General features: G+C 45.9%; 1 protein-coding gene across 1 annotated transcript in view; it reads right to left on the bottom strand.

Moving 5' to 3' along the window:
- FBXW4 (F-box and WD repeat domain containing 4) overlaps positions 1–17,814 on the bottom strand; it is a 102,727-nt gene that overhangs the window by 54,834 nt on the left and 30,079 nt on the right. The window contains exon 5 of the mRNA XM_007939932.2: positions 13,905–13,999. Coding sequence (XP_007938123.2) covers positions 13,905–13,999 — 95 coding nt within the window. The remainder of the gene's footprint in view (positions 1–13,904; positions 14,000–17,814) is intronic.

The raw sequence follows: 17,814 nt of genomic DNA, 5'->3' as shown, positions 1-17,814 counted from the left end.
AAGCTGCATTCTGGCCATTCTTCATGTCTAGCTCAGTTCCTAGAAAGAAGCCAGTCTAGAACTTCTTTCCCGATCACTTGCTATGCCAAAAACAGTTAACATGGTGGCTACCTCTGCCCATCCTCACCTCCAGCATCAACAAAGCATCACCGACATCCATATAGACAGGCAGCACAGACAAAAATGTCTCCAGTGTGGAAGCAGAAAGCTATCCTTCTCTAGATGGGGTAGATGAGGGGTGGGAAATCTAGGAAGGAAAGAGGTCTGGTGGCTTCACATTCTGTTAAGGATTAGGGAAAGCATAAGGGAAGAGCCTTGGCTTCAACACCTCCTCAAAGCAGGCAACCTCTTGCTTTGAGATGTGTGTTCTTTAACCACATTTGGGGAGCCCAGTCCCCAGGGTCAGTGTGCATGTTTCCTAAACTAGAAGAACTTTCGATGGGGCTGCTGATTTCCAGCCTGCTGTGAAGATCAAACTCCTACACCTTGATACACGGGGCCATGGTTCAGGAAGTTGCAGTGGGGCAGGTTGAACCAGATCACAGACATGTCTGAACACCAGCAATGGAAGGGGGTAGGGTTCCACAGCAAAACATGATCTAAAATGATTTTAATCTCCTAAAAGTTCTCCTATCATTGCTTGAAATTGACTTAAGACCCTGTTGAAGATTTAGATGTTACCACATCCCAACTGGCACCCCACCTGCCCCCTATGTTTTCTGTGTCCCGTTCACATTGTTAATGTGCATCACAAACTATGAAAGAGGGATGCTTCTGCAGAGTGCAATTTCCTAGAACAGAAGCTCTTGGACTAATAGTCTCTTTGCAATTACCATGGCTTCTGCAAACACGTGCTCACCTCCTTCTCCTCCCTCCATGCCTCCCTTCCTTGACAGCACCTTTTGCCTGAGCCACCCCATCTGATAGGCCACTACACACCACTGTCACAAACTCCCCCTGTGAAAATGTCCTGGTCACAGAGAGGAGCAAAAACAAGCTGGAAAAAGGGGCAGAGATCTCGGTGGTCAGCTTAATAGGGTACCCTGGAGGCACAGGAGGCTTGCAGCACACAGGCACAGAACTCTTATACAGACAGGAAATAAAACCCCTGCTCCCAAAAGCTCACAATCAGAAACTTCTAGAGTCCTATTCAAGAAATTGCTAGGGAGGCGAACGTCTAATTCACAGAGCCAGAGATGTTTCGGTACTGGTCTAAAGAAAGAGCCAAATACATCAGTTGGTTTGCTGAGGCACAAATGCCTCTTCTGTTGTCATCCATGGAAGCAGCAGTCAAGAACAAAACAACGTATTACACTGGGTAAATCTGCTGCAAAAGAGCTATTTAAAGTAATAAAATCAAAGTCGTCACTTTAAGGACCAACGTATACCTGACCCAAGCCATGATATTTTCAATCACTTCATATACATACAAAGGCTGCACAAGAAAGACCAAAGAAGAGCTGATGCCTTTGAATTATGGTGTTGGCAAAGAATATTGCATATACCATGAACTGACAGAAGAATGAACTTGGAGAAAGTACAGCCAGAATGCTCCTTAGACATGAGGATGGTGAGACTTCATCTCACACATGTTTGAAGTATGTCATCAGGAGGGACCAGTCCCTGCAGAAGGGCATCATGCTTGGTAGAGGGTCAGAGGAAAAGAGGAAGACTGTCAATGAGATGGATTGATACACTGGCTGCAACAATGGGTTCCAGCAATGATCGTGAGCATAGTGCAGGACCAGGCAGGGTTTCATTCTGTTGTGCACAGGGTCACTATGAGTCAGAAACAACTCTACAGCACCTAACAACTATTGTCATCATACATACAAACTCTTCTTAGCACAGTAAAACTCAGAACACAAACTTGTATAATTCATATCATCTTTACAGCCAGTTTCCCCTATCAGTGGTGTCAACATATTTCACTACTGGTGGTATACAGAGCCCTAGTAGTGCAGTGATTAAGCATTTGGCTAAATGAAAGGTTGGCAGATCAAACCCACCAGCTGCTCCATGGGAGAAAGACATGGCTGTCTGCTCCATAAAGATTATAGCCTTGGAAACCCTGTGGGGTAGTTCTACTCTGTCCTATAGGGTCATCATCAGTCAGGATCAACTCGAGAGCAAAGGGTTTGTTTTTTTTGGGGCTTGATGGTATACATAGATGCCTGTTCTTCTTACTGGTGTGAGAAAAATGTTCCAGCTCTTGGGTTCCAAACTCTGTACCTTTAAAATGGAACTGCTAAAGGCCTTGCAACGTACTTCTGAAAAATTAACCATTGAAAACCCTACGAAGCACAGTTCTTCTCTGACACACATGAGGTCACCATGCGTCAGCAGCAACTCCACACAACTAGTGACTAGTGAGTAATAATGAAACTCACTGAGATTCACTGGCACAGGGAAACTGTCACAAGCAGCTTAACTGCTGTTCTTGGGCCTCAAGCCCACGAATGAACAGATCCCTGGTTGTCTGTCCTAACTCAGAGAAGGGAAGAAATACAACTGACATTATGTCCGCAGACCAGGACTCTGGGAGATGGAAAAGGGAGCTACATTTTCAGAAATGAAGAGGAAAACAAGAAATTTAAGACTTGACTCAAAACAGAAATGCTGAAATCTGCCCCAAATGGAGAGCCACCCCATTGCAGGAGGGTGGGGTGATCCTTCTGCCTCTGACATGACCTTCCTCCCAAACACTACACTATGCTACTGACCCAGCCACATCCACACCATTGCCTTTTCCACTCCAACCTAGGACAAGCCCCACCCACCCCAGTAAATAAGAAACTAAAGGCACAACTAGTTCGTGAAGATCCCTCTTTTGGCTGACTTGAGTGTTACAGCTAACAGGTGGGGAAATCCTCCTAAATCTATGAGTATTATCATGACAGGGTCACTGGAATGGGTCGGTGCCATAAGTCAGACAGGGCTGGAAGTTTCCGCCTCACCACCAGGTTCCTCTTTAGCCTTGACAGATCAAACCCTAAGCCGAAGCGGGCTAAAGAGATCAGTTCAGTCTCCAAGCCAAAGGTCTTCACAGTGAGGGACCAAAGCTGCCCTGGCTGGGCCTCCACTGGCCCGTGCCCCAGATTAATCACTACCAGGAGGGGCCTGGACACCAGCCTGCAACCTGAGCCCAAGCAGCACCTGCACAGGGGTCGCCCTGGCACCTCCCTCACTCCCCTTGGGTGGGACCCCAGGGCATGAAGGTGTCCACCTGTTGACTAGGTTACCTGGAACAGGAGGGCAACACACTCAGCCATCTTCAGTCCTGCTGATAAGGCATGGATGGTCTCAATGGCTTAAGGAGGGATGGAGGAGAGATGCAGTGATTCAGGAAGTGAAGCCAATCTTCCGAAAGAAAGAAAACTCTCAGCCTCTGCACAGAAAAAGAGAAAGGCCCCAGTGCCCTCTCATCAACGTCTAGAGAGGAAATCTGTAGAGACCAGCAGTGGGGAAGCTAAGCCTCAGAAGTGATGTGGTACTGAGATGCTCACGTGTTTGGTACACCTTCTCGTTACCTACAGATCAACAGGATGCCGATGTGAAGGACAGAGACCAGAGCAGGAACATCTTTTAAGACACCCCTGAATGCTGCCTTATATTCTTGCATGAAATGAAGCTCAGACACAAACGCACTCTATGAAGGTCAAGGGGAGCTTCCTCTGAACGCCAAGACCTGTGAGGACAGTTTCCTCAGGCAATCTCCTAAGTTAGTACCCACTGCCATGGAGTCAATTCTGACTCACAGTGACCCTGTAGGACAGAGTAGAACTGCCTCCTAGGGTTTCTAAGGCTGTAAATCCTCATGGAAGCAGACTGCCATATCTTTCTCCTGTGGAGCAGCTGGTGGATTCAAACCTTTTATCAACCTATGGTTAGCAGCTACGTTTAACTGCTTTGCCACTAGTGCTCCTTTCCTAAGTCAGTAGGCTATTCCAAACATACACACACTCCGAGCAGGTGACCTGGAAGATAGAGCGTGTATATAGTGGTATTAAGTACGTTGCATGTACACACCTCTGCCTATGCTAGGATGCACCTGTTAGGATCAAAGGATCATGTTAGATTATAAATGCTCCTTGGATGATACTCCGTTTATTTTGTAGCTTCTCCAACTCTGAGTAGGTGTAGTGCCTAAGGCATTTGGCTGCTAACCAGAAGGCTGGTGGTTCAAACCCTCCAGGCCACTCCTCAGAAGGAAGATTGGGCAATCTACCTTTGTAGTGACACTGCCTCGGAAACCCAAGGGGGGGTTGCTATGAGTCAGATCCGACTTGACGGCAGTGAGTTTGGAGTCTCCCCCCTCCCAAGTCTGAATAGGGTAAGGAGAAGTATTCATGAGGTTCCAAAAGAAAAAATCAAAATAAGGAAAATAAGCATGAAGATCTGTGTCTTAGACCTACTGGTCCCAGGCCCTGAAACTCGTGATGTCAGGAGAAATCAACGGGGTGGATGACACTCTTTCCCATGTTCCTCAGCCCCAGGGAAGAAAGGGTGGGAAGGGTGGGGAAGGGTCAGAGTCAGATTGAAGTGTGTATCCCTTGAAGAGCAGAGGGAAGCACAAGTCAGATAAGAGGAGAGTATCTCTGCAGCACCTTCATTTGAGGAGGAACACCCACATCCTGACTGTTACATCTTGTACCTCCAAAGCCCCATCTCCAGGAATTCCCTTTGAACCTCCGCCTATAACCCAGAGTTAGGGACGGAGCAGTGGTTACAATTACACACTTGCTTGGAAAGGGGGGTGTGCTGCATGTGACAGGCCATGAAAGGTCCCTACCTATAAAACAGACTGGAAAACAAACCCTTAATTTAAATGTTAATGAAAGTGCTGTGGAGACATCAGAGGCTTCCCGGCTGCTTAGGGAACAGTTACACCAGCCACAGAATTTATGGCTCCCCTTCACCCGCCCGCCTCCTTCTCTGCCTCATCACCCACTGAAGTTTGAAAGAGTAAGAAAAAAGCAGCAGCAGCTAATTTTAACATTAACTCCATGCTTCCACCTTGGGATGTGACTGTTAAATTATCTGTCGGCAGAACGGTGATCAAAGGTGAAAAAACACAGGCGTGTTGCACACACAACCCAGAAAAGTCAGCAGCAGCCAAGGCAGGAAAATTACCTCCTCTCTTCCTGATGAGGAAAGACTAGAAGAAAGTACTGCAGGTGGGGCCTGGAGCCAGGAAAGAAAGAGCAGGACAGACAGAAACAGATCCAGAAAGAAAGAAAGCACACACTGAGACTGAGAGACGGCAAGGTCTCCCTGCCAGGGGCAGAGTCGCGATGCATCGATGTATCCACAAGATCCAACCCTCCACAGCAGCCTGTTTCTATCTGGAGTGTTGTATTTAAGTCAGCTCTTGACAACTCAGCCAGCCTGCTGCCAGGGAAGGAGGTGCTCCCACAAATGGGTCCTGGGCCAACCGGGGCTCGGAGGGTTGCTGGTCTCAGGCCAGCAGCTCAGCACATGAGCCTCCTTGTGCCCATCCTGCCCCAGGGAATGGCAGAAATCCAAGGCCTCGAGGAAGTGAAACCCATCCCCTGTAGCATTTGCTCCTTGTTACTGATGGATATAACCGCCTGAGAGGTGTCAAATTAGCACAAGCAATGAACTCTAGGGTGGGCACTGCCCAGAGATTTGGCAGGACTCAACTCCAATTCAATTGTATCCCCTCACTGCTCCCTTCCCAATTTTAGGTCATCTCAGGCCAGGCCATGGGCCCATCTAGCATTATCCAGAGCTTCCTTCTTTCTCCAATTGCTGTGAGGTCCCCCCAGCCATGACAGCCTCTGGGCCCAGGCCCCTCCATGGTATCTCCTCCAGGGCATCGCGTGCACAAGGGTCTCTGCTGTGTGCTCTGCAGTGTGGTCAAGGGGACGCTGAGCCCCTCATTGCCCAGCTCTTCCAGTCTCCTTTTCCTAGACAGGCCTTAAAGGACACTTCTCCTCTACCCCTGACTCTGTGAAGGGAAAACAGAGAGGACCTCAAGACAGCCACGGTCCAAGCCATTAGGAGCACTAGTCATAATGTGAAGGTTTACAAAGTCGTCCATCAGAGTCTTTCCTCAGGTTATCAAGATTAGGGATCCCCTTTAAGACCCAGATCTCCATCACCAGCCAGAAAAAGCACACTCAGAGGCACAAGCTTTGCATTTGATCCTCCTTCCCTAAAAGCACTGACTGAGTCATGAAGCCCAGAGTCAAAGGATCACAGAACCACTGGGAACCAAAAGACTCCAAACTGAAAGCTGGCTGCTGCTTTTTCCAATCTTTCAAACCTCTCTGTCAGAGAAAACTCCACATGCAATTACCTTCCACTAAAGAAAGATGTATTTCAACAGGCTGCTGAATATGCGTCTACCACACACACAACACACAGTAAAGCCTGCAGCCACTGGGAACAAACGCCCCGCTCTCCCCAGAAACCCACCCCCTTACCAAACAGTACACAGTGACTGCTTTCCTTTCCAGACTCTCCCTCACCTCTGGGAGAAATGAAGCAAGATGGGGCAGCAACGCCATCAAAACCCCCCAGAGGCCAAACTCACTTTACAAATTTGAATCGGTACATTTCATGCAGACTTGGACGAATCCCCCCAAAAACAAACAGGCCACCACAGTGAGCAAAGTTACACAAAATTATATTGTACATTTAATAACACAGCTAAGTCAAGTTTCTGCACCTACACCACTCATATATCTCCCTAATGACAGAAGCAAGAGAGAAGGGATTAAACCCAAGAGTCCTGGGAAGCCTTCCTGACCACACTCACTCACACGATAGCAAGTGTCGTTCAGAGCTGGGCAAAGGACTCTGCTGAATATCTCCTTTTTCCTGGAGGCATTAAATATGGTGTCAGCAGAAGAAGGAGGAGCTGCGGGCTCCTCTTCCTTCCCCTTCCAGGAAAGCAGCACAGGTAGGTCTACAGAGTGATTTCACCCCTAAGGCCCCCATTGCCGGCTTGGAGAGCCTCTACAACCTGAAGATCTGTGGGTCTTCACGCTCCTGGGATGGGGTGAGCGTATACAGCTACACAGGTGAACCCAGGCCTCTATGGACTACTGCTTCCCTCACCCCTATCTCAATTCTGGTCTCCAGAAAGACTATGTTTCCAGGTCACCACAAGCCTTTCAAGATCCACAGCTACTTCAAGACACTAGTGAAGGCACAGTGATGAGCCAGGGGCCTGCCTGACCTCATGGGCTGCCCCCAGCACCACAGGGCATGGCAACAGACTACAGGCCTGAGCACAACTGCTGCCTCTCTGCCCCATCCCATATGGCCCTGCATCGATCTTCCCCGGGCCTCAATTTCTCTCTCTGCCAGGAGGGGAATGACACCCTCTTCCACCCAATCAAAGAGAGCCCAGCTGAAGGCATTTATTACACCTGGCAACATTATAGTGATATACCCATCTTATAAAATCCTTCGGGGAGTTGGTACATGGCAAGTGTTCAGTAAACACATAGGGAATCAGGAGAACAGGGAGTGAGAAAGGATGAAATGAAATTGAATCTGTAAAAGTTCTATATTTCCTTACTCTGGAGTATTTAGTACCTTTATTCAGTTGGAAATTATTTTAAACGACAATAAAACATATTAGACATTTTTAAAAATCTGCTTTGCAGTATTACTTGTAGCAAAGTGCTCAGAATTTAATAGGACCTCAAGAGGTGGCATCTCTGAGAACAGCTGGGCCAAGCACTTTCCTGCCCGCCCACCACACTCAGACAGGCCTGGTGCCAGCATCCCATGCCTGCTCTAGCTCAGCCGTTCCTTCTTTCACCCATCAAGCTCCAGGCTGGACCTCTTACACAGAAGGAGAACTGCCTCTGTAAATCATGAATCTCAAAAACAGGACTATTGGTGTCAGGGTAAGAAGACAAGAAAAGAGAATGCAGGGGAGGTCAAGAAAAGGATCCTTGTCTGCCACCTTCTTACATAGCCTACTGGTTTTCACTGTCTGTGTTTTGAGTCCCTACCTAAATACACTTCAAAGCACACAACTGGTATTAAATACTACCTCCACGATTGTTATGAATCAAGAACTCATGGTCACAGAAGAAAGGAAAGGGGATATGAAGACACAGAACAAAAACCAGGTTTCTCCCAACCATCAACACTTCAAATTAAGTTCAGGGCTTGAAGTATCATTCTTCATACTGTAAGTGTCTGAATGTGCAAGAAAAGAAGGGAGAAAAGCTCCAGCATCAAAGATAAAGAACATTAAGAAGTTTGACAGATTATATTAAACAATAGAAAGAAAATAATTAATGGGAAAAGAAAAGAAAAGAAAAAAGATGTGCTAAGTCTACTAACTGTTCAGATTCCTTCTGACTCTATAGGTCAGCAGCAAAAGGGGATGAAAAGTTGTCAGGTAACCAGGGTACCTGACCTCACACTGAACAGAGAGAGTGTGGGTTAACACATCCTGCCTGGCCGACTGATGGAATGAGGTACAGCTGGAGAGCCTCACCAGAAGACACACACGCCTTCCTAGCAGAAACCCCCAACAACAGCCCTCCCTAGAGGACAGCTGCTACCCACATCCTCTCATGTTCTTCCTGAGAGGTTCAGGGTCGTAACACATTAGTGACACTGACAACCACACTCAACAGGGAAGGTGGCATTGAGGGCAGGAACACTACAGGGGGGAAAAGGAGAGACAAAAGAAAAGTGTAACTATCCAGGGTCAGTATTAACTACCAGGGAAAGGGTGCAGATTTGAGGGAATGAAGTTACTCTAAACAAATGTCACACCACAGTTGGTAATTCTGGGTGGCATAATATTACAGCTTTTCTAGCTTTTAAAAGGAGCTCTGGTGGTGTAGTGGTTAATGCATTTGGCTGCTAACCAAAAGTTCAGTGGTTCAAACCCACCAGCCACTTTATGGGGAAAAGATAAGGCAGTCTGCTTCCATAAAGATTCACAGCTTTAGAAACCCTACGGAGGTAGTTCTACTCTGTCCTATAGGGTCGTTATGAGTTGGAACAACTCAGTGGCAGTGGGTTTGGCTTGGTTCTAGCTTTTCAGAGTATTTTCATCAGGTAGTCCTTAACCCAGGGCACCTTCGAGTTATGACGAACCACACTTACAACCATCTGGTTTTTATAATTTGTGTATTTTTTATGTATGTATTTACGTATTAAAATATCTGTAAGTTTATATGTAGCTTTTCCAACCCCCAAAGACATATAAAGATCAGATTTATGAAGATTCTGATAATAAACAGCAATAATAATGAAGAAAAAAAAAAAGAAGAAGAAGAAGAAGAGGTATTCAACTTATGTCAGAACCAACTTACAATGGAGTTGTTGGAATGGAACTCTGTCTTAAGTTGGGGACCACTCGTACCTTATTTCAGGTTATCTTCACAATAACCTAGTAATGTCTGTAAAGGAACTAGTACTTATACTTAATAGATAAGGAAATTGAAGGTTGGAGAGGGGATTTACCTGAGGAAACTTGCTGGTTGGTGGCAAGACAGAACCCAGCCTTCCAGACTATTCTAAAGAACAGGCCATGATAAGGCTGAGAGGTAGCGTCTCTCCAGATAGAGAAAATGGATGAGTTTATTGAAAAGTTCAAATTCATGGGAACAGTGAGAAGAACTAGATCTAATAATAAAATGAAAAGAATGCTATATCTCAGTGTATTCTTTGGGTAAGAGAGAAAGGGACAGAGACAATACCAGACTATATCCTGATCACCTAATGTAAAGGGAGAAGCCCCTTTGTAAAGTGTTTTAAAAGAGAATCCAAGACACCCTGAGGTGTAGTAAATTACTTTTCTACCCATAAGTCTTTGTAAACTCCAAGGTTGGATTTTCTATGAGCAACTGAGGAGCTCCTGATTGCTGAAGTTGTCCACCTGGAGTACTTCTGTTAGGCGTGGCACAAAACAATGTTCTGGGAGGTGCCCACTCTCTCTCAGGGGCTTAGAGTTCTGATGCTATGATTGGCTAGTTTGACCACCCTGCCAGGCTCAAAAGGAGGCCTCCTAGAGGCAGAACTCTCTCTCTGACTGCTGGTAATCCTGTCTTCCTCTTGTAGGATTAGAGGAGGTCAGAACATGTGGCCTCCTTGCCATTTTTGTAATTGGTGTCAGGAGTGGGATTCGATGTAGTGGCTCCAGACTCATAGAAGCATGAGACTTTGTAAAAGAAACAAGGAAGGGGCCTGGGAAGTGAAACTTTGGATTCTTAAATGGTTACTTTCTTTGGTGTTACCTCTTAAAGTAGGTAATTGATCCAGAGGCTAGGGCTTTTGGTTACACCCAGCCAAAGACCCAAGGCCATATACATAGAATGGGATGGTAATCAAAGTGAAGAGATTAACCTGGAATGTCTTTAAAAGGATTATGTGTTTATCTGAATGTACTATGGCTATTGAATGTTCTCTTACCTGCTTGTACATTAGAAATGATTATGGGTTATGTGGGTAACAGAGAGCATGTAAGTCCACCTTCAGTCAATACATGATTGGATATGTTAAAAAGGGGAAATAGAATTTGCCCAGCAGAAACACAGGCTTTTGTTTTAAGCCCTGTGTGTAGAGCCCATACTAGGAGCTTAGGTGGAAAACCTGAGCCCCACCCAGTACTACTGAGGGAAGGGAAGATTTGCATTTGAAGAGAAGACCTGAAGAGAAAAAAAAATGACTGTTTGGCTTTTTGAATTTTGAGCAAGCAGATAGGCTTTGGGTCCATCAAGGCAGGAAATTCATGGTCCATGAGAGAAACCCCTTCCAGGACTGAAAGTTAAAGGAAGCCAGTGAGTACTAGACTTGTATGTTACTTGCTTGTAACCACCTGGATCCACCTGAGTGGAAATGGGGGAAGTGCAGCAAAGAAGAAACAGGCTGAGTTTGGTACTCTTTGACCTAGGCCCAGAGGCTGGGGATGAGAGGAAGGGCTGGCTGGTCTGAAGTGCAATGAATTGTGAGCCTACGGGCATTGAAATAGTCCCTGAGGACTGAAGATGTGAAAGAAGGTGCTGGCTGGTCTGAAGTGAAGGGAAGAGTGTGACTCCCAGACTTGGCAGCTGGTACCCATGACCTAGCTGGATGGCTAGGGCTGAGCTGACCAGAACCCGACCAAACGAAGAGGAAGATGATTGACAGCTGGCGTTAAGTTGCTGCAATTTGATGGCTTGTGCGGGCTGGACTTTGCTTGTTTATGGATCCAGATGCCTGAAGTTTCCAAACAGAACAGAAGATGATTTACCAGAGAGAAAGGACCATGTTTGTCTCCTCAGAGTACTGGTTTGATAGGGATGGGCAAATTAGAAATTGGCTATTTAAAATGGGGGGAGATAAAGGCATGAAGTGGCTGGCTTACACACTTTCATGGCTGTGGTTATTCTTAAACTGATGGTGAAGGGAATGTGAATTTTTGAAGTATAAAAGGGATAATGGCTAGAAAAGCCAGGGGGTGGCCTGCCGTGTAGTAAATTACTTAGTGTGGCTTTTCTACGCATAAGTCTTTGTAAACTCCAAGGTGGGATTTTGTATGAGCAACTGAGGAGCCCCTGATTGCTGAAGGTGTCCACCTGGAGTATTTCTGTTGAGAGTGGCACAAAACAATGTTCTGGGAGGTACCCACGCTCTCTCAAGTGCTTAGAGTTCTGATGCTATGATTGGCTAGTTTGACCACCCTGCCAGGCTCAAAAGGAGGCCTCCTAGAGGCAGAACTCTCTCTCTGACTGCTGGTAATCCTGTCTTCCTCTTGTAGGATTAGAGGAGGTCAGAACATGTGGCCTCCTTGCCGTTTTTTGTACACCCTCAGTGCAGTTAGGGAAAAGACCATGGCAAATACCTATGGGTCCGGAGCTAAATGTCCAGCCAACAGTGGGAAAAGACTCATCATAGGACCAAGAAAATACACCAAGGGAACAAGAAACCCCTGAAGGAGAATGTGAAGAAAATATAATACCAGATCTTCACCAAAGACAAGGCATATCTAGGGCTTAGCAGAGGACCTGGTAGAGTGAATGGCAATACATGTTAGCTGCTATTAGCAGTAATATTAAAAAAGCTAGGTCCTTCCCCAAAGCCAATTTCCAAATTATGGCAAAAAACAAAACAAAAAAAATCTGTTTATTGTAATCTAAACTGCTTCTTAATGGTGAGGCAGACTTTGTCCTCATCCTCTCTTAGCGACACCATCTTCAACAGTTTTCTGTGTTCTACTCTGTTAACAAGGAGCCCCAGTGACACAAGGGCTAAGCGCTCTGCTGCTAACCAAAAAGTTGAGGGATCGAACCCACCTAGCATCTCCTCAGGAGGAAGACCCGGCAATCTGCTCCTGTAAAGATTATAGCCTGGAAAACCTATAGGACAGCTATACTCTGTCTGGATTGAGATCGCAGTCCCAGACGGTGGCTGGAAGAGATGGATACTAGGGTGGGAAGAGTGGAAGGAGAGCCTGCCCATGCTTTTTGGTCTACAACCACCTGCAGGAAGCACATGGCCATGTCCAGTCCTGAAGATCTCTCCATACCATCTGCCTCCTGCCCCACAAGTCTCTGAAAGCCAGCAGAAGTATACAGGCAACCACTGAGACAAAGTCACCAGCACAGCCATCACCTCCCACAGGCTGCCTCACCCTCCTTACATCCTTACACCTATCCAGCCCACAGACTCCCAAGCCTGGCTAATTGGCTTTAAAAAGGGCAGCATTAGGAAGAAACTGAGGCGAAGACAAAGCTCGATGGCTCCATTTTCTACTCTCCACTCCCACACACTTAGGCCTCTGCACTCCCTGCTGTCTTTCCTTCTCTTTCCTAGGACTGCGAAAATGATTTGTTCTGCACAGCGACAGGTTTATAGGTTAGCTGACACCTCCGCTCTGTGGAATTTTAATTAACTTCTCCCATCGTCAATATGCTAAGGAACGGGGTCTCCATTCTCTGGGGTCAGCAACGTGTTTCAGGTCCTGCTATATCAGCCGTCAAATTGAAGAATTAATGACGTGGCTAATCGGCTCTAATTCTTTGGGAAGAAAAAAATTTGAAAGGGAGTTGTCGAAGGGAGCAGGAGGAGGGGTGCAGGCTCCATGGAGTGAGCAAAAGGGGGCTGAAGGAGGCTGAGTGAAGGGGGGCGATCAACTCTCTCATAAAACAAGTGACTGACTTAAACCCAGTGTTGGAGGGTGGCAGCCCTACAACTTTCCCATTTATCATTTGGGTGGGGTAGGGGTGAAGGAAGTGGGGGAATGCCCTAGGTAAATAGTGTGACAGAACAGGTGCAGGACAGTGAGTGTATGTGCCCTGCTGGCGAGGAAAAAGGTTGTGTCTCGGCTCAAGAGAGCCTAGAAAGCAGAAGGCAGGATGCAAGACTCAGTTGTTCACAGGTAAAGCTAAAGAGATACCAGTCAGGCCATCGTCAAAAATTTGGCACTTGTCTTATAATTATCAACGACTCTAGTCGTCTATACATGTGTATCCTTGGAGGTGGGCCCAAGTGGATAGAGGGGCCAAGCCTCTCCTGAGGACATTTTCCAAGGGGAGCAAACCAGAGATGTGAGTTGTGAAAACGGGCTGGCTACTGATGTCATCTCTGAGAGATGTCTGCCCGAGAGCATATCTGCTCCAGAAGGGACAGCCCCGGAAACAGCTGGTTTTCTTGGTTACATTCTAACATAGAATCTTTTCCTCAACATTTTTAGGGTTGGAGACCTAGGAAATGAGCTCCTAGAAAGTTATCTCAACCACAGGTCATCTTGAAGTGAACTTAAAAGACCTCAAGCATCTGGAGGAGTTTCAAAATCTCAAAGAGAGTGGCTCAGAGCAACCTAGAAATGCACAGTGGGAAAATTTTCTAATCCACTTGACCTAGTAAAATAAAAGCATTCGTTATACGGACAAAACCATATCCAAAGATGTCTTCCTTACCTGAGCAATGGGCTGATAGCAATGGACCAGACTCGGTCTTCAGTCTGAATGGTATGTAAGCACTGCCCTAGCCGGCCTGAGGCCAAAGGCCATACCTAAAAACAGGAAAAGACATGCTCTCATTGGCATTGGCTGAGATGCAGAGGAGAAAAGTCGTGCCAGGTGGGATGCCTGCCCCTAAGGAGGTACGGAATGGAGTTTCCTTTCTGTCCTATACACACAGAGCTCAGGGCATTGGGAGGTGAGGTGGTCTCTAGCCTCTGGCTTGACTATCACCCAGACAGACCCTGGCACCCAGTGCTAATCATCTTTTTTTTTTTTTTACCTCTACCCAATAGTCACTACTTACCAGTACATTTTATACCAAGAAATTAGAAGTTCCACATTCCACAGTCTACAGAGACCTGACTGAGAAGAAGTAGGTCGATGGGGCTCGCTGCTCTCAGTAACCTCCCCACACATGTGGTTTTCCTTTTTCCTGCCTTTCACCAAGATTCTACTTTGGGCAGGTGAGGAGAGGGAAGAAGATCAAGACATAGTATGAGGAGCTAGAGAGAGAATTAGAGAGAGGAGTAAGAAAGAAAGACATAAAGGAAGAAAAGAAGGGAAGAAGAGAAACTTCAAAGAAGAAAGGTGGTACACTGTTGTTTGTTTGTTGATAATGCCCAGGATCTAATGCTATTCATGTCAGCAGGGAATTTAGCACCTAGTGTCACCAAAAGCAGCAGAAAAGCTTAACCCTTTTAAGCTTCCATATCTCCTACAGGTTAAAAATATTGCTTGGAGCACCTTATCTGGTCCCTATCAGTCAGGAATGTACATTAGCAGCCACTCTGGGCTTAACTCTAATCAACACTCACAGAGCCCTCTCAGCAGTCAGTGCATTTAGAGGTCTCCCATTAAGCACAAGGCTCCCCCCTCACCTCGCCCTACCCCAGATGACACACATGGGGAAATAAGCCTCTAACCAAACAGAAAGGAAACCTCAGATGAACAGGGCTGTCCCCAGACAGAGCCAAGGAGAGACCCTGAGGTGGCCAGATGATCAATGACCTCTCAAGGTCCCTGAAGTGCTATAAGAGGAACATACAGAACATAGCCAGGACCTTAGATGGAAGAAAACTAAGGAAACATTCCTTGGGTTTAAGGGGTAGATGAGGGAGTAGAGGTAGCCCTGCCTTCTGAGGGTCACATGATATCTCTTCCCCATAAAAGAAGAAAGTGTTACTTAGAGTTTGGGGGTGCCAGAGTTGAGTGAGTTACTTTTCCCAACACAAGGAAAAGAAAATAAATTTAACAAGAAGTTCCTGAACAAGGAAGGACAAAAAACAAAAGTAAATACCACAACTTTCCTGGAGGGCAAGGTCTCTGGCTTCCTCTTTGGTGGTAACTAGATGTCGTTCTAATGCCCTCTTTTTGGCAGCTCCAGCTTGAAAAAGCCTTTTGCCTTTTCCCTGATGCAAATCACCTGCAGGCAGGTTCTTCAGAGGCAGAATTCGCTTGGAGGGTAGGGAGACACTAAGGATTCTGATAACAAAGTCTATGAGAACAGCCTAGGCAAACCACAGGACGTTCCTAGTCTTAGGAGAGGCTCACAAAGCATGCTGCCAGTTTTTGAACATGATCTTGGCAAAGTGGCCCTATTGGCCTGCCCCACAGCACACCATCCACTAGAAACATGAGTATCATGGTGTCTGAGGGATAGGAGTTGACAATAATAATGCTGGTCACATCTTCATCCTCAATGGTCAAATCCCAAACAGACCTATCCCTGGAAAAGACAAAACTCTATTGGAGTAGACATTTATATAGCTTTTTAAAGAAGATTGGTGATATCTATCAAGACCAAGGACATATCAAGACTTAAAATGACCAAAGCCTCTGACTAGGTAATTCAATTGCTGAGAATTTATCCTAAGAAAATAAATTTAAAGCAAAGAAAAGTCTAAATGCTAAAAATATTCTCTAATCTATTATTAGGAGCTCTGGTGGCGTAGTGCCTAAGGTATTTGACTGCTAACCAGAAGGCTGGTGGTTCAAACCCACCAGCCACTCCTCGGAAGGAAGGTTGGACAATCTACCTCTGTAGTGATACTACCTCGGAAACCCTAGGAGGGGTCACTATGAGTTGGATCCGACTCGACGGCAGTGGGTGGTGGTGCTGGAATCTACTATTGCAGGAAGAGTGCACATGGACTTGGAACCAGAGAAATCTGGGTTTGAACCCTAGCTGTTACTTACTAATTTTGATCATAGGAATGTCTTATAACCTCTTAGCTCAGTTTCCTCATTTGTAAAATGGGAAATAATACCCATCTTGCATGGTGGTAGTTTGGAAAAGTGAAGACATATATAAAGTACCCAGCACAGAAGGATAGTGTTTGGCAGGTAGTAGGCATTCAATAATGGTGGTTTTCAGGAAAAAACTGAGTACAAACATCCACCAATAAAGTAAATTATAGGTAAGTCCATAAGGAAGCTATTTGTTGTTGTTGTTAGATGCTGTAGAGTTGGTTCCAACTCAGCAACCCCATGCACAATAGAACAAAACCCTGCCTGGCCGTCCTTACAACTGTTGCCATGTTTGAGCCCACTGTTCCAGACACTATTCAATCCATCTCATTGAGGGCTTTCCTCTGACCTCTCCTTTCCAAGCATGATGTTACTCTCCAGGGACTGGTCCATCCTGATAACATAGTCAAAGCCTGTGGGACAAAGTCTCACTTCTAAGGAGCATTCTGGTTGTGCTTCTTCCAAGACAGATTCGCTCATTCTTCTAGCAGTCCACGGTATGTTCAATGTTCTTCACCAACACCATAATTCAAAAGCATCAATTCTTCTTCGACCTTCCTTATTCGTTGCAGCTTTCACATGCATATGATGTGATTTGAAATACCATGGTTTGGGTCAGGTGTATCTTAGTCCTTGTGGTAGTTAAGTAGTATGCCAACTTGGCTGGGCTTGTTTTTGAGTGGCTGGGCAGCTGGATGTAGTTATTCCTGATGATGAAGCTGGTGATCAACTCTACAGTGGAATCTCCTGGAGCAGCTAAGTAGCTGCCTTAGGGATGTGGTCTGATTCCAGTATATAAGAAGCATTGAGAAAGGTCTCTGGAGATTTTTGGCATGCTTGGATCCTGCATTTGGCTAAGACATCAGTAAGTGGCCTGCCATGTTGTCTGCCAATCTTGGGACTGTCTCTGGACTTGAACTAGTGGCCTGCCATGTTGTTTGATAATCTTGAGACTGTGCCACTTTACTTGTCAACCTTGGGTTTGTCAGCCTCAGCAGCCAGCAACTGTCTGAGTTAAGAAAAGCCTCCAGCTTCAGTCGGCCAGGAGCAAGAGGCAAAGCTGAAGCCCAAGGTCGAGGAACATTCACCCAGCCCCTAGAGCTGGCACTTTAAACTCAGACTTCTAACCTCCAAAAGTATAAGAGAATAAATCCCTGTTTGTTCAAGCCACCCATTTGGGTTATACTTTCTATTAGAGTGGCACTAGAGGACCAAAACAGTCCTCAAAGTGCTATCTTTGCTTTTTAATACTTTAAAGAGGTCTTTTGTCCAGTGTGATACGTCATTTGATCTCTTGACTGCTGCTTCCATTGATGTTGACTGTAGACTCAAGTGAAAACAAAACCTTGACAACTTCAATATTTTCTCTGTTTATCATGATGTTGCTTATTAGTCCAGTTGTGAGGATTTCTGTCTTCTTTATGTTGAGGCACAATCCATATTGAAGGCTGTGATCTTTGATCTGCATCAGTAAGTGCTTCAGGTCTTCTTCACTTTCAGCAAGCAAGGTTGTGTCATCTGCATGTCGCAGGTTGTTAATGAGTTCCCTCCAATTCTGATGCTGCTTTCTTCTTTATATCGTCCAGCTTCTTCTTCTTCTTCTTTTTTTTTTTTTTTT

Source organism: Orycteropus afer, unplaced genomic scaffold (assembly GCF_000298275.1).
Source record: "Orycteropus afer afer isolate SDZICR_OR568_19922 unplaced genomic scaffold, OryAfe1.0 scaffold00064, whole genome shotgun sequence".
Taxonomy (NCBI): domain Eukaryota; kingdom Metazoa; phylum Chordata; class Mammalia; order Tubulidentata; family Orycteropodidae; genus Orycteropus; species Orycteropus afer.
The sequence above is the reverse complement of the archived record's forward strand: the minus strand, read 5'-3'. Positions and strand labels throughout refer to the sequence as shown.